General features: G+C 41.4%; 1 protein-coding gene across 4 annotated transcripts in view; it reads left to right on the forward strand.

Annotated features, from left to right (window-relative positions):
• daam1a (dishevelled associated activator of morphogenesis 1a) overlaps window positions 1-13959 on the forward strand; it is a 33977-nt gene extending 20018 nt beyond the window's left edge. For all 4 annotated transcript variants that reach the window (XM_038729898.1, XM_038729897.1, XM_038729899.1 and 1 more), the window contains 13 exons: window positions 335-522; window positions 768-1031; window positions 6993-7100; window positions 7549-7646; window positions 8499-8583; window positions 8858-8964; window positions 9424-9512; window positions 9740-9908; window positions 10267-10374; window positions 10673-10733; window positions 10897-11031; window positions 11536-11706; window positions 12037-13959. In XM_038729898.1, the coding sequence (XP_038585826.1) occupies window positions 335-522; window positions 768-1031; window positions 6993-7100; window positions 7549-7646; window positions 8499-8583; window positions 8858-8964; window positions 9424-9512; window positions 9740-9908; window positions 10267-10374; window positions 10673-10733; window positions 10897-11031; window positions 11536-11706; window positions 12037-12246 (1793 nt within the window). In that variant the 3' untranslated portion in view covers window positions 12247-13959. The remainder of the gene's footprint in view (window positions 1-334; window positions 523-767; window positions 1032-6992; window positions 7101-7548; window positions 7647-8498; window positions 8584-8857; window positions 8965-9423; window positions 9513-9739; window positions 9909-10266; window positions 10375-10672; window positions 10734-10896; window positions 11032-11535; window positions 11707-12036) is intronic.
• The last annotated feature ends 828 nt before the right edge of the window (window positions 13960-14787 follow it).

The following is a 14787-nucleotide window of genomic DNA, read 5'->3' on the forward strand; positions in this document are numbered from 1 at the left end:
GAATGGGGATTGGAAGGATATAGGAGGTTCATATCGATGTTCTTGACTTGATTGTTGTACAACTGTATACACTCTTCTTGCTCACTAAAAGAGTAAAATCAATAAAAAGATTTGAAAAGAGGTCCAATGCAACTAAGAACCGAAGTCCTGGTAAATAAGTAAAAATGCTGAAAGTGCTTGTTTGTTGTCTTCAGCACTGTTCCATCACTCATCATCTGTCCTAACAGCACTGCCATCACTAAATATACTTTGAATATCTCAGCTCCAGTTAGTAGAATGAACACCATCCTGTAAGTCACTCGTTTGTAGCTGTCTCACTTTCTCTTCTCTCCAGAGCATCAGAACTTGCAGCAGCGTTTGGAAAAGAAAGAGAGGGAGTGCGAGGCCAAGAATAAGGAGAAAGAAGACATGATGGCAATGCTGAGCAAGATGAAAGACAAACTTGAGAGAGAGAGCAATGACCACAAGCAAGCTAACTTACGAGTGGCAGAGTTGTCTGCTCGGCTGCAGCAGCTCACTTCAGTATGTTTACTAACACCATATACATTCAGTGATCAGTTTCACACACAGCATCAATATAAACATACTTTTTTTCTTTATTTGTGTAATATTGTGCTAATAAAATGTGTCTTCTACAACCTGGAAAGAGTTTTTCGTTTTCTCACAGCTACAAGATTCCAGCATCACAATGCTTATGTCTTGGCCGTCTGTCTGTTAATAATGAATCCATTTTTGTTTGATAACGTTATCGTCTCCTCTCCTGTTAGGCCTCTAGTGTCCCCGGAGGACCTCCAATAATTTCTGGTGGTTTAGTTTCTGCTGGTCCTGTCCCATTCATCCCTCCACCTCCTCCCCCTCCTCCTCCACCACCTCCTCCACCACCTCCTCCTCCAGGAGGCCCACCAGCTTTTGGCATGGCTCCATTTGCCCCACCTCCTCCTCCAGGAGCTCCACTAGGAACAACCCAGAAGAAGAATATTCCTCAACCATCCAACCCACTGAAGTCATTAAACTGGAGCAAACTGCCAGAGGTACACTTTCTACTGCTGTTATTGTACTATTACACATACTGCATTTACTACTGCAGTGCTGCTACTACTATTACAATTGTTACTATTACTTCTCCCCAGTCATATAAAACGACTAAGACTTCTAGTTTTACAGCAGTGTCATCCAGCACTATGCTGGCTGTAGACCAGCGGCTGTCTGTGCAAAGCTGTCGGTAATAAGACAATGGTAAGGTAATGGTAATATACTGATATCATGAACCTCATCAGAGTTACCTGAGGGCTTCTGGTGTAGGTAACAACACTCATGAAGTCATTTTAAAAGTAAGAACATTTGTCTCGTACATTGTCAAATCAGTGTTTACAGAGAAAACACTATGATGTTAGACAATACAACAGGTGTCTGAATATCTGAACCAAGATGTCATGTAACTGTGAGCTCCAAAAATGTAATTTAAATCAGCAACATTACCTGGCCATCAGCTGGAATTCTTCTCTGGACACTCCACCTACATTAACATGTCATTATCATCATCAGCAGGCCTTTTTACCCACTCTGTGAAGGGTTATGTATGCAGTAAGCATTTTCAATATAATCCTGAAAATCTATATAATGACAAAGAATACAAGTCATGTTCAGTCCTTACAGAATCACAGTCAGTCCATACTGAGAGATAAAAATATTGTTTTAAAGAAAACTTAAAGGTACAAGGTACATTTAATTGTCATAATTATAACAGGGTTGTAAATTGAAATGCCATTTGTAGTTCCCAGACAATATGTACATATATATATACGGATGTACGGCCTAAAGTGGAATGTGTTCACCACCTGGTGCAGAGAACGGGCGGTGGACCCAGTTACCTGCTCGGTAATTGTGATACTGGAGTTCCTCCAGCACCGTTTCTCTGCTGGCCTCTCCTTGCTCAAAGTGTATGTGGCCGCCATTGCAGCATTCCACGCCCCTCTGAGTCATGGGCCCTTGGGGAGGCTTCCACTGGTCGTGCGCTTCCTCCGTGGAGCCCGGAGGATGAGACCCGTGACTCGTTCCAGGGTTCCCACCTGGGACCTGGCGGTGGTTCTCGAAGCGCTAGATGAGGCCCCCTTCAAACCCCTGGAGTCGGCTGAGGCCAAGCACCTGACCCTTAAGATGACCTTTCTCCTCGCTATCACCTCTCTGAGGAGGGTGGGGGATCTCCAGGCACTTTTGGTTTCTCCTCGATGCCTGGAGTTTGCCCCGGGGAGGGTCAGGGGCATCCTGCACCCTTGTCCAGGTTATGTCCCTAAGGTTCCGACCAGACTGGCAGGGTCCACGGTGCTGCAGGTGTTTCATCCCCCACCTCATGTGACGGTGGAGGACGGGAGACTTCATCTGCTCTGCCCTGTCAGAGCACTGAGTATTTACACTCTGAGGTCCTCCCGGTGGAGGAAAGCAGACCAGTTGCTGGTGTGTTTTCGGGTCCCCCAAGGCTGGGCTCCCCGCTTCTAAACACACCATCAGCAACTGGATTGTTCAGACTATTTCCCTGGCCTATCAGGTGCGCGGTTTGCCTTCACCTATGGCCGTAAGGGCGCACTCTACTCGAGGCATGGCGGCTTCTAGGGCCTTCCTCGCAGGGGCGTCACTCCAGGATTTGTGTGAGGCAGCTGGCTGGGCCACCCCTCACACTTTTATCCGGTTTTACAGTCTGGACCTTCCTTCTGCACCCGGCACCCGTGCGCTCTCCTCCTAGTCGTGCCGTCAGGTTCTGCACGCTGGGGGGCAGGCGGGGTTTCGGCGCGGCCTAAGTGGGTATCTCGTTCCCATTTTGAGTTCCCTCAAAGGGGAACGTCTCGGATTACGTATGTAACCCTTGTTCCCCGAGAAGGGGAACGAGACACTGCGTCGGTCCACCACACCTCACCCCGCCTGGAGTGCCTTGCTTCTATAGAAAGGGCTAATGTGTCCTATGTGCCGGCGTGCTTATATACCCCCTCGGGTTACGCCGTCACTCACTACCGTTCTAGTAACACCAATAGGATTTGAGTAGTTTCATTCATAGTTCAGCCCTGCCACGCCCAGAGGTGTTTCCATAGTGTTGTCACCGACGCAGTGTCTCGTTCCCCTTTTCGGGGAACAAGGGTTACATACGTAACCTGAGACGTTTCTGTGTGGGGTTTGCGTGTTCTCCCCGTGTCTGCATGGGTTCTCTCCGGGTGCTCCGGCTTCCTCCCATCGTCCAAAGACATGCCGACTAGGTAGATTGGTGACCCTAAATTGTCCTTAGGTGTGAGTGTGAGTGGTTGTCTGTCTGTGTGGCCCTGCGATGGACTGGCGACCTATCCAGGGTGTTCCCCAGCTGGGATTGGCTTCCAGTACACAGGAAAAGCGGTTGACAATGGATGGGATTTCAGGAGTCCAGGTACACCCACCTATGCCTGAGATGACGTTTTGGAGCTACGACACACTTCCTGGAAAATACCAGCATCATCATTCCGAGAAATGCAACAGTTCGCAGAGACGATAACCAATTTTTCGGATGTGCGCTCACTACTAAATAAAATGGATGAACTTTCTGCACTGGTTAAATTTGACTCTGTTTACCGGAACACAAGCATGTTTTGTTTCACTGAAATGTGGTTGTCTGAGAACATTATAGTGATGGAGACTAAGTCCGGGCTAGACCAGCTAAAAACCCGAAACAAGTCTTCACCACTTTGAGGAACTTGCTAAAATATTCAATAAGTTGTAGTCCAACTTCTCTGGAGACAGTCAAAAATCAGTGCAAAAAAGTTTTTATTCCAATAAAAGACAAAAATCCTTGTTACATCCTAGCAGGCATCAGTTCAGGATGAACTGAATGTGCAGTCAGCGAACACCATCTTTTAGAATCCTCAATCTTAGGCAGTGTCTTTGTTCAATAATGCCTTTGATTCCCATCTTTTTCCCCAAATATGTTCTTAATTTTTTGGAACCTTCTACTGGGGTACTTTTCCACTCTAAAATCTTTTTCCTCTATGTTCGCTGACTGCACTCTTTCTGGCTAGTGCCGATGGTGGATTTCTTATCCTCTACTGCCATCTGGTGGCCACTTTAGTGTACTAATTCACTTTATTAATCATTCTACTTATGTTTTATCAAATTTAACTATGTTTAACTATAAATCTTTGTAACAATATTGTTTTTATATTTTTTAAATGCTCTAGTTCTTAAATTCACCATTAGAACCACGAAAAGGTCAAATCGTATCTTTTTAAAACACATATATGCATAATTTGACACCATTAAAACTTAAACAAATAAGATTATATTTCAAAAAGGTTAACATGTTTTTCTAGTCTCACAATCATTTTAAATCAACCATGGAGCTCAAAAGACCCTACTGCAATCCATTTTATCATTATTCTTAAACGTTTACTGACTTTTCACTCTCTAAGGGCTTGGACTTCTAGGGTTTCCAAAGTGGCCCTTTCATTTATCGTTCTTGGTACAAAATCTCTTGCAGGTGGCTTTTCTTGGCAGATGATGGCCATTATCTGTCAGAACGGCTCCTTGAAGCTACTATTCTTGGCACGAAATGCTCATTATCTCTCATTGATGGTCATACTCCCTTTTTTCCAGTGGCATATGCCTGTCATTTAGCTGCATATACTTTCAATCCTAACATCGCCTCCTCCACACATCACCTGCACTCTTATCTCTTTCAAGCTTTTGCTTTTGGAATTATTAATAACTCAGAGTGTAAACTGCTTATAATAGTTGTCTTTTTGTTAGAACACAAATAATGGTGAAATGATTCAACTTGTGGAACACACTTTAAAACTCAAAGTATATAATATAATACTTACATCAATAAAATTATTACAAATGCTTTATGGAAAATATATATACACAACATTAGACAGATTTACATTCATATGTTTTGACTGGGACACTACTTTACAGTTTGAGAGAATGGCTGCGCACAGCACTACAAAAATATCGTTTCTATTTAATTCGCGAGTTCACACAACTGACAGAAGTCAGTTGTGTGAACAACTGTTGCTGATTTAAATTACATTTTTGGAGCTCACAGTTACATGACATCTTGGTTCAGATATTCAGACACATGTATTGTCTAACATCATAGTGTTTTCTCTGTAATTCTTGCCTATGTCCCAGGATTTTATTCATGGACTTTTCATCTGCTTTTAAAGAGGTGGTATTATGCTTTTTGGCTTTTCCCTCTCCTTTATTTAGATATATATCTTTTTTGTGCATGTCTTACGTTTGCAAAGTGAAAAAGCCCAAAGTCCAGCCCAAAGGGAGTTCCCATCTCCCACAGAAAACTCTGCTCTGAACTGCTGAACAGCTCGTTTGTATTGCAGCCGTTTCCCTTTGAAGTCACAGGGATGAAAGCCATATCCGCGTCATGTAACACTCTCCAAGCAACTACTCCGACACGCCCTCAAAAACACCGGTGGAAAAACAGTGAGCTGCAGCACACAGCTCTCCTCTCCCTTCCAAATACTAGCTACCCTCCAGGCAGTCAGTGGACATAAAGTTGTTACTGTGATGTAGAGACAGAGCTCAGTTATAACTTTATGGATGAAGATACTTTTGTTACAGATTAATAACTCACCACTCTGAAACTCTTGCTCCAGTTCATGTTGCTAAGCTGGAAAGGGGAACATATACAGCTGATTGACTAGTAGTCCTTCACTAGGAACTGCGCATGTGCAACTCCCAACAACAAAAGAGGAGCTGCAGCAATGTGCAGTACGATAAAAAAATATGGTGTTTTTAAAAAAATAAACCATGTAAAGCTGTTCTGGTACAACCCCTAAATAGGATCTTGAACCTGAAAATGAGGAAATACCAACCTCTTTAATACAGTAAACACAAACACACTTCTGCACCACCCCCATGGACTACAAGTCAACATAACACTGGTTATATGGATTTATGATTTTTTAAAGGACAGACCCCAACATGTCAGAGTAAATCGTCTTCAATCCAGTGATGTCTTGTCACCCATCCTTTCTCCACATACACATATGACATTACCTGCAAACAACTCAAACCCAGCTGTTAGACATTTACAGTCACGCAGTAAAAAGAAAGGCAGACTCCATCACTAAGAACCCTTCACGCTCCTTTCAGCTACTTCTATAAGGCCACCCAACAGAGCACCTAAGGCAAAAAAAGAACCCACACAAACTCTTTCATTCCCACTGCAATATCCATTTTAAACAAGGCCAAATAAACTGACACTAATTTTTTAATGCAGATTTGCACTCCTGCTCTTATTTATGTCTATGTTTCTGTTGTATGTGAGCCCCTAACCTAAGACAATTTTTTATCATTATGTGTTGGACAGTAAAGTTTTTTGAATTGAGAGAGAATTTGAATAAACAGAAATATATTGCATGTTGCAGTGCTGAGGTTATTTGAATTTAAGAATCTCATAACCTGGGAGAAGAACCTGCTCTGCAGTCAGGTGGTGCGGCAGCAGCAGAAACTTCTATATCTCTTCCCAGAAGGCAGCAGAGTGAACAGGCTGTGGCTGGGTGGGTACTGTCCTTTAGTATCCTTTGGGCTCTGCAGGCACCTCACCTCACTGATATCACTGATGCTCGGGAGATGGGTACCAATGATCTTCTGAGCAGTTTTAATCACCCGCTGCAGAGCCCTCCGGTCCTGGGCCGTGAACATCCCATGTTGGTGATGTTTCCAGTCAGGATGCTTTTTTTATTACTTCTCTGTAAAAGCTGACAAGCAAGAACCACATGTGGATTCATCTGATGTTGAAAATAGTTCCCAACAAATGCATTTCCTCCTGTTTTAGTAACATTTGTTAAGAAGAAGTAAGCAGCTGTTTTTAGGAAATTAGTGAACCTTTTTTAAAAGTGAAACTATGTATTTGTGAGCACAAATCTTCAGTAGTAACCAATTACCTTGTGGCTGACAAATCTATAGAATAACCTCAGACTGATCAGTAATCAGTGCATTATTGTTTGTTTCAGAGCAAGACAGAAGGAACCATATGGAAAGACATCGATGATCTCAGGGTGTTTGAAGTTCTGGATCTAGAAGAGTTCCAGAGGATCTTCTCGGCTTACCAGAAGCCACAAGTAACATATACCACCCTAACATTTCATTTTCTTGCTTGCATTTAATTTTATGTTCCATAATTCTTTGTGTCATTGGCACATTTATTCATCCATGTATACATGTCTTTTAGTTGAATTTACTAGTTAAATTGTCAAGACCTTTTTTTTGGTATACCTATTCTCCATTTCATACCGTCCAAGATATGCAATCAGGCACAAGAGAAGACTCATTCAAGAGCCAAGAGCAGTTGTGGGTGCCAGTCATTTTTTTAGATGCTTTTCTCAAGTTTATCAGTATTTTTACACTTCCTAGTGATAAACAATATGTCTCAATGTTGTATTGTCTATACAATACAACATTGAGACAATAATATTGTTTTTATGCCAAGTGCCCAATCTTAGCATTGCAGAGTACTGTTAAATTGTACTGTATTTTGTTGCATTCTAATACTTTTTTATGTATTAACAGAAGGATGCTGAAGATGACCATACTTTTTCTAAGAAAGTCAAGGAGCTGTCAGTAATCGATGGTCGCCGAGCACAGAACTGTAACATTCTCCTCTCACGGTAAAAGCCTCTGTAGGATGTCAGTAATACAGTACAATTAACTGTTGCTGTTAGCAGCCTGGATATGTTGTTTATCTCTGCATGTGGGCTGTTTCCACACATTATGACAGGGAAATAGGATAGATTTACCCAATGGGGTACATTGAAGTGAAACATCATCATCATCATCATCATTGTAAACTTGGGTATCATGAATTTGACACTGGTATTTACCTCATTGTTGCCTGTTTGAGGGGCATTTCCTCCTTCTAGGAAATTCCAACTTTATGAGCTGCCTCAATGCACCATTACCATTACGTTTCTCTGAGGCCAGGTGGCCCTGACAAAGACCCAAAAGTTATTCCTATGTAAACCGTCTCAGTGGTGGAGGTATTTCAGAAACTGCTGATCTACTGGGATTTTCACACATAACCATCTCTAGGATTTACAGAGAATGGCCCGAAAAAAAAAAAAAAAGGAGAAGTGGAACAGGAGATTTGCATTGTGGATTTGCAGCCAACAAATCTGCTGCAACTGCATGATGCTGTCATGTTAATAAGGACCAAAGTCTCTGAGGAATGTTTCCAACACTTTGTTGAAAGTATGCCACAAAGAATTAAGATTCTGAACCGCCAACCTTCCGATTAACAGCCAACCCGCTCTACCTCCTGAGCCACAGCCGCATAGTATAGGCCGTAGGCCATAGGCCATAGTATATGGCCGATGGCGTATATGATGGCAGTTGTCAAATCATCAGATTTGGCCCACAGTCCGCTGCTTGCCTACCCCGACATAGGGTTTTTTAGCTGTCATTTTTAGTATGATATATTAGTATGTAGTATGAATATTTTTTAATCTAAATTTGTGTCACAGGCTGAAGCTGACCAATGAGGAGATCCGCCATGCCATCCTGACCATGGATGAACAGGAGGACCTACCTAAAGACATGCTGGAGCAGGTGCCAAGACATACACATACACACAACACAGTCTGAAGACACAATGGACATACTAAAAATGACATGTACCATTATTTATTCAAAAAGATTTTAGCAACGTAATTCACCTTTTGGATTTGGGATAATATTGGATCAGTTCGGCAACAGTGATGCATGTCTGCTGAAACATTCTTATCTATTTTGGGCTCAGTCATGTGTGATAAATAGTTACATAAAGACCTTTTCAAATCAAATGCACGTATGATAGTTTGTGTGTATTTGTCTGTGTGTAAAGCTTCTGAAGTTTGTTCCTGAGAAGAGTGACATTGAACTGTTAGAAGAACACAAGCATGAGTTGGAACGTATGGCCAAAGCAGACCGCTTCCTGTATGACATGAGCAGGTACACGCACACAAAACCCACACACAGCAAGCCTGGATATGTCGACATGGCAGTTTCTCAGCAAGAACACGTGAGAGAGACCGTACTTGTTTAACTCCTCAGTCGATCCTGTGTCAGAATCAGAATCGGGTTTATTGCCAAGGAGGTTTATACAAACACAGAATTTGTATTGGTATTTTGGTGTATAACAATAAATAGATTAAGATTTAAAAAAATAAGCACTACAAAAGTCAAGAACTGTAGTTTATAGTTTGTGCAGGAATGTGGAAAATATTGACCAGGGAATGTGCAGACTTTACAGTATGAAGTAGAAGTATATTTGTGTGTTCAGATTTAATCAAATAGGGATTTACATCAAGTGATATACCAAATATTGCTCTATCGCTTCCTGCTGGTACAGTTGCCAGTGACTCTGTAGAGACAATTTGGATCCACTCACAATTTTCTGTTCTCACTCAGCATCAACCACTACCAACAGAGACTGCAGTCTCTCTACTTCAAGAAGAAGTTTGCTGAGAGAGTGGCTGAGGTGAAACCTAAAATCAAAGGTATTCTTTTCTGTCTCAAATCAGTAGTTCGCATCGGATAAATGGATGACAGTAAATGTTCGAGAGGGTTACATATGAATTCATTTGGATAAATGCATTTCTCTCTATAAGTGTCTTTAAGCTCTGTTTTGGATCCCCTGCTGAAGATATTATATAAGATATCATATATTACAATATTGATTGTCTGTCACATGTATGACATTCCTTCCTTGTCTCTGTGGTTTCAGCTCTGAGTCTGGCATCCAGGGAGGTGACTCAGAGTGGGAACCTGCGGCAGCTCCTGGAGGTGGTTCTGGCCTTTGGGAACTATATGAACAAAGGACAACGAGGAAATGCCTATGGATTTAAATTATCCAGTCTCAACAAGATAGCTGACACCAAGTCAAGCACTGACAAGTACAGTTCACAACAAGGCTATCTACATTATAGGACTTTTTCACAGAAGACATTTTAACATGTGACTGTAGGAAAAGTACTGCTTTAAATAATACAGTGAATTATGGCTGAATTTATTTTCAGTGTCCTGGTATTGTTTATTCTGACTCACTGTCACACTGTCATGGCTTACTGGGACACTTGAATAGAACAGATCTATTTTGTTATTAGTAACACATTTGTTTTCCTACTACTAGTGTATGACAAGTCAAAATACCTCCTGTGAAGAAAAGCCTATTTGCAAGTTGAGTTATTTCTTCTGAAAGCCGCTGAGAAGTGATAAATGGTTCATTGTTAAATGAATGTGGTGTGTTTGTAGAAACGTCACTCTGCTCCACTACCTGATCACTGTACTGGAAAAGAAGTACCCTAAGGTGGCAGCTTTCAATGAAGAGCTACAACATGTGCCAGAAGCTGCTAAAGTCAAGTAAGTACGTGCAGACACACAGACTTTTTGTCAGTGGCTGTAAATGTGGAATGATGTTGTTCAAAATATATTGGGCACCTTGTATAGTCATATTTATAAAAGCAGGATATTTAACCGTCTCAACTTTTAAACCAAGTATACAAGTAGTGTAGAGCAACACTGGGATGGAGACTGGATCCAAGAAACTGTTCCAGTCTAAGAAAAGTTTATTAGTTTAATGCAGCTGGCAATGACTGTCATGTTAATCATTACCTCTACCCTCCCATGTGTCTCTCTGCCTCTTTCACTATTTCTCCAGTATGACAGATTTGGAGAAGGACATTGGCAATCTGAGATCTGGCCTGAAGAGTGTTGAGGAGGTGAGTAAGCTCAGTAGAGTGATTCAAAGTCAGTTCCGTATTCAGTATGATTAATGTTTATCCGTTGGGAACAACAAATACTTGCATATTTGAAATCAGTGTGTCTGTATCTGTACATCTAACTGCATGTATCTCTGTCTGATGTGTGTTTGTCCCTCTCCAGGAGCTGAAATACCAGCAGGCTCAGTCCCCTGAGGGCCCTGCAGATAGGTTTGTCCCTGTGGTCAGTCAATTCATCACTGTGGCCTCTTTCAGCTTCTCTGATGTAGAGGAGTCACTCAGTGAGGCCAAAGAAGTGGTGAGTGGGCAACAGATACTGTTCACATCAATTTTGTCCATTTTCTGCTCCTGCATTCAAACACTTCATCATAACAGCAGTCTCATTGTGGTAATAGGTTGAGTAACTGGTAACCAAATGGAGCATCTTTGGGAGCCACCACCATCATTAGGCTAGCAGTTTCCCACTGCTTCATATCTTAAGCTGAGCTAGGCTAACCGTGTCCTGACTCCAGCCTTACACACAGTGTACTAACACACAGACTCCTGGAAATAGCTTTTCAAATTGCTGATGTGAAGATATGTCAATGGGTTGCCTATTAATATTCATGTTTGCCTTCATATTCCGTTACAGCATCTATTTCTAGGCCAAATCTTTCTGTCACGAGAGCACTGTGGTTTGTCCTCGTGTATAACAAACAAACAAGCACTGAGCTTAAATGTGCTTCCACATAGTATAGAAAGTGAATTTGTAGCCTTGACCACGAGAGTGAAGCAAATGAACAAATTATGTCTGTTGTTGAAGTTTGGAAAGGCACTGAGACACTTTGGAGAAGACCTGTCCAACCTGCAGCCGGATGAGTTCTTTGGGATCTTCGACACTTTCCTCACAGCTTTCTCAGAGGCCAAATCGGACAACGAGAACCTGGCCCGTCGCAAGGAGGAAGAGGAGAGACGGGCCCTCATGGAGTCACAGGTTAGAAGACAATATCAGCTCAGATAAGAGAGATTTACTGTAGGCAGACGTGTGAAAAGCATTCATTTGAAATGGTACATACTGTATTTCAATTGTTCTGAACCAGGTGTCTGTTACAAATTAGATAAATTAAAATTATTCAATCCTTTGCATTTGAATTTGCATTCAATAGAAGATTGCACAAAAACACTGACTTCACTGACATTGCCTACCCGCTTTCCCCATTTCCATATACTGATACACCTCATTCATGAATAAATGTCTGGTAAAGATGTTAAATGAACCCTAGCCATCCATCCTCTCCTGTCATGATCTCACTCTCCTCTCCAGCTGAAGAGAGACAGGGAGCAGAAGGCGAGGAAAGCCAAAACAAATCAAGAAGAGACAAATGAAGATGGGGAGTTTGATGACTTGGTGTCTGCTCTGCGCTCTGGAGAGGTGTTTGATAAAGATCTGTCCAAAATGAACCGTGGAAAACAGCGGAGACATAACATGTTCGACAACAGCCGTGAGAGACCAGTAACAAAACTAAACCAGTAGCAGGACACTTCATGGACAGCAGCACTTCACTGGGACTGTTAAAGCACTGCTGAAACACATGAAAGTCTTAGTAACACTGTTGTGGGCGTGGAGTTATCTTCACTTAAATTCACATAATGGTTCATGGGGCAAGTTTGTGTACAGAGTACATAAAGATACCTATACATATATGTATATACAGTATATAGAAACAGTACAACCATTTATGTACTTTGGCCCTTCATTGTGTTACCATGCACTAAGACTATTGGTTGCTCATCTTTAAGCCATTTGTCATGAGAACTGTCTTGTTTTACGCTTTCATAAGGTTCATAAGGGAATAGTTCAACATTCATTTTACCTTACTGTAAAGACATCACTCAGTCCAACATAAAAAACTGAATTTGTTTTTTCAGTAGAAAAACATATAGCATACTACGCACACTGCTTCCAAAATCAGCAGTCTTCCAACCCCCAAACTCTCAGGCCACACTCATGGCACTCACCACAGCACATGACCCTGGACACCCCCTCATCCCATTTTTCACTCTACTCCCATCTGGTTTCAGATACAGGACATTTAGATGGAAAAAGGCACATCAGTAGGAGTTTTGTCCCCTATGTCATAGCTCACTAAATGTATGCATATGTATTAATGGCACTGGATTTATGCGAGTTATGCACTGTAGAAATATACATATCTATTTTAAGGATGCACGCATAATGACATTGAGGACAAGTCTATCATTTTGGGAAATACACTTATTTGCTTTCAAGCCTCTATGGCCTGAATACATATATGAAGCTCCTGCCAGCAGTTAGTTAGCTTAGCTTGAAACAGCTAGTGTGGGTCTGTCCAAGGGTAACACAATCTCCATAGTCACCACACAGACATGAGACTGAACCTACAATTCTAATCTAAATCTCGAACAGTAAGTAAAGATGTGTATTTCGCAAACAAATTGCAGTTGATGAAACAAAGAGACCACAAAGTTTTCCGGTATGAATTCAACTTGCACTACTCTAGTTTTTATGTGAAAAAAACTCTTATAGTTGTGTGTGTTATAAGAGTGGCTGCTGTCTACATCACAGAGAATGAATGGTTGACTTAAAGTATGTTTGGCTTTTTCTGTTCAACATTTATCTGCAGGATATTTTGCACAGTAGAAAATTATATATAACTGACCACGATTTCTGATGTGGCTAATAATGAATAGATTAGACCGAATGAAATGTGTTTTTTGTTTTTTTGTTTGTGTCTTGTCTCAAAGTTTCTTCAGATAAAGTTCAACCTTTTCAATGTGTCGGTGGTACAGACAACAGCAGACGCTGGAACTGTGTCTAAAGATTCATTCTCTAACAATGTCATTTACAGTATCTAACTTAATGAATGTATTTAATTGGATTGACCTGAAGCAGAACACAGTAATATTTGTCCTGTTGTAATAACTGAAAAAGATTTTTCCAAAACTAACTCAGTCTTCTTTGACTGATTGTAAGTGTTTTATTGTTAAGCATTGTAAGTAACCAACAACAAACCTATAATGTATGTTCTCAGGTAGATTATGTTATGTAAATGATGGTGTTTATAATATGCCTTGTAAGTTTTTACACCTCTGGTTTAATGATTTAAAGATACCAAATACTTTTAAGTGTAATTTAATTTAAAGTGTATCAATAAATAATAATCAATAAACTACAAAATACAGCTGCCAAGCCATGTATCAAAATGAACTATTGTATTTTTGTAGTTCAAAAATACTAAATACTTTTCCAAGGAATCGTGAAATCACTTTGTCACCTTCTGTCGTCCTCTTTGATCTTTCCCTTCACCAGAACACTGACTGAGCTGATTAAGTTTTGAGGAATCACTACTATTATTGGAATTTAACTGCATGCAAGACAGGTAGGTAGCTGCCAGAGATCAGTTATATTTTTCACTGATGATGCTACCATGAAAACTGTTTCAGGAGTGCACTCATGTCTCTGCACATAGGCTACTGCCTCTCCATGCTCTTATCTCTGCCTCCAATCTCTTTCTGACTAGCAAAAGAGGGAGAACAACTTGGAGGCATGCATTTTCTGTCACTCATCCAAATCCTTGATCCAGAGATCCAGTTTAGTGAACACAGTAGCCCCCTAGAGAGAGTCAAAAGCAGAGGTCATGAGTTAACAGGTGTTTGTTCTTTACCGTGATATTATTCAGTCCACTGTAGTCAATGCAGGGTCTTAAGGAGCCACCCTTCTTTCCCACGAAGAAGATGATGCCAGCCTCTAGAGAATCTTTAATAAAAGTATCCTTGGCTTAACTTGAACTGCTGCATGACTCGGTAGGACTCTCCTCCCTCCTAGCAAGTCTGCCTGTTTGATGGATGGTTTGGGCAGGAGGCCAGGAAGTGACAAGTGATGCAGCGCTGCCGCTCCTCATGATCCAAACAGTAGAGACTCAGCTGCATGGGCTCACCTCCTACCGCTCCAGTCAGCTGAGACGGAGATACATCACTGCTCTAAAGTTGTCGCCGTTCTCTCCTCCGTTCCTGGAGCCGGTTGTCAATGTGGATA

Source organism: Micropterus salmoides, unplaced genomic scaffold (assembly GCF_014851395.1).
Source record: "Micropterus salmoides isolate LMB-PRFRI ecotype aquatic unplaced genomic scaffold, ASM1485139v1 Ms_hic_scaffold_19, whole genome shotgun sequence".
In the NCBI taxonomy this organism is placed as follows: domain Eukaryota; kingdom Metazoa; phylum Chordata; class Actinopteri; order Centrarchiformes; family Centrarchidae; genus Micropterus; species Micropterus salmoides.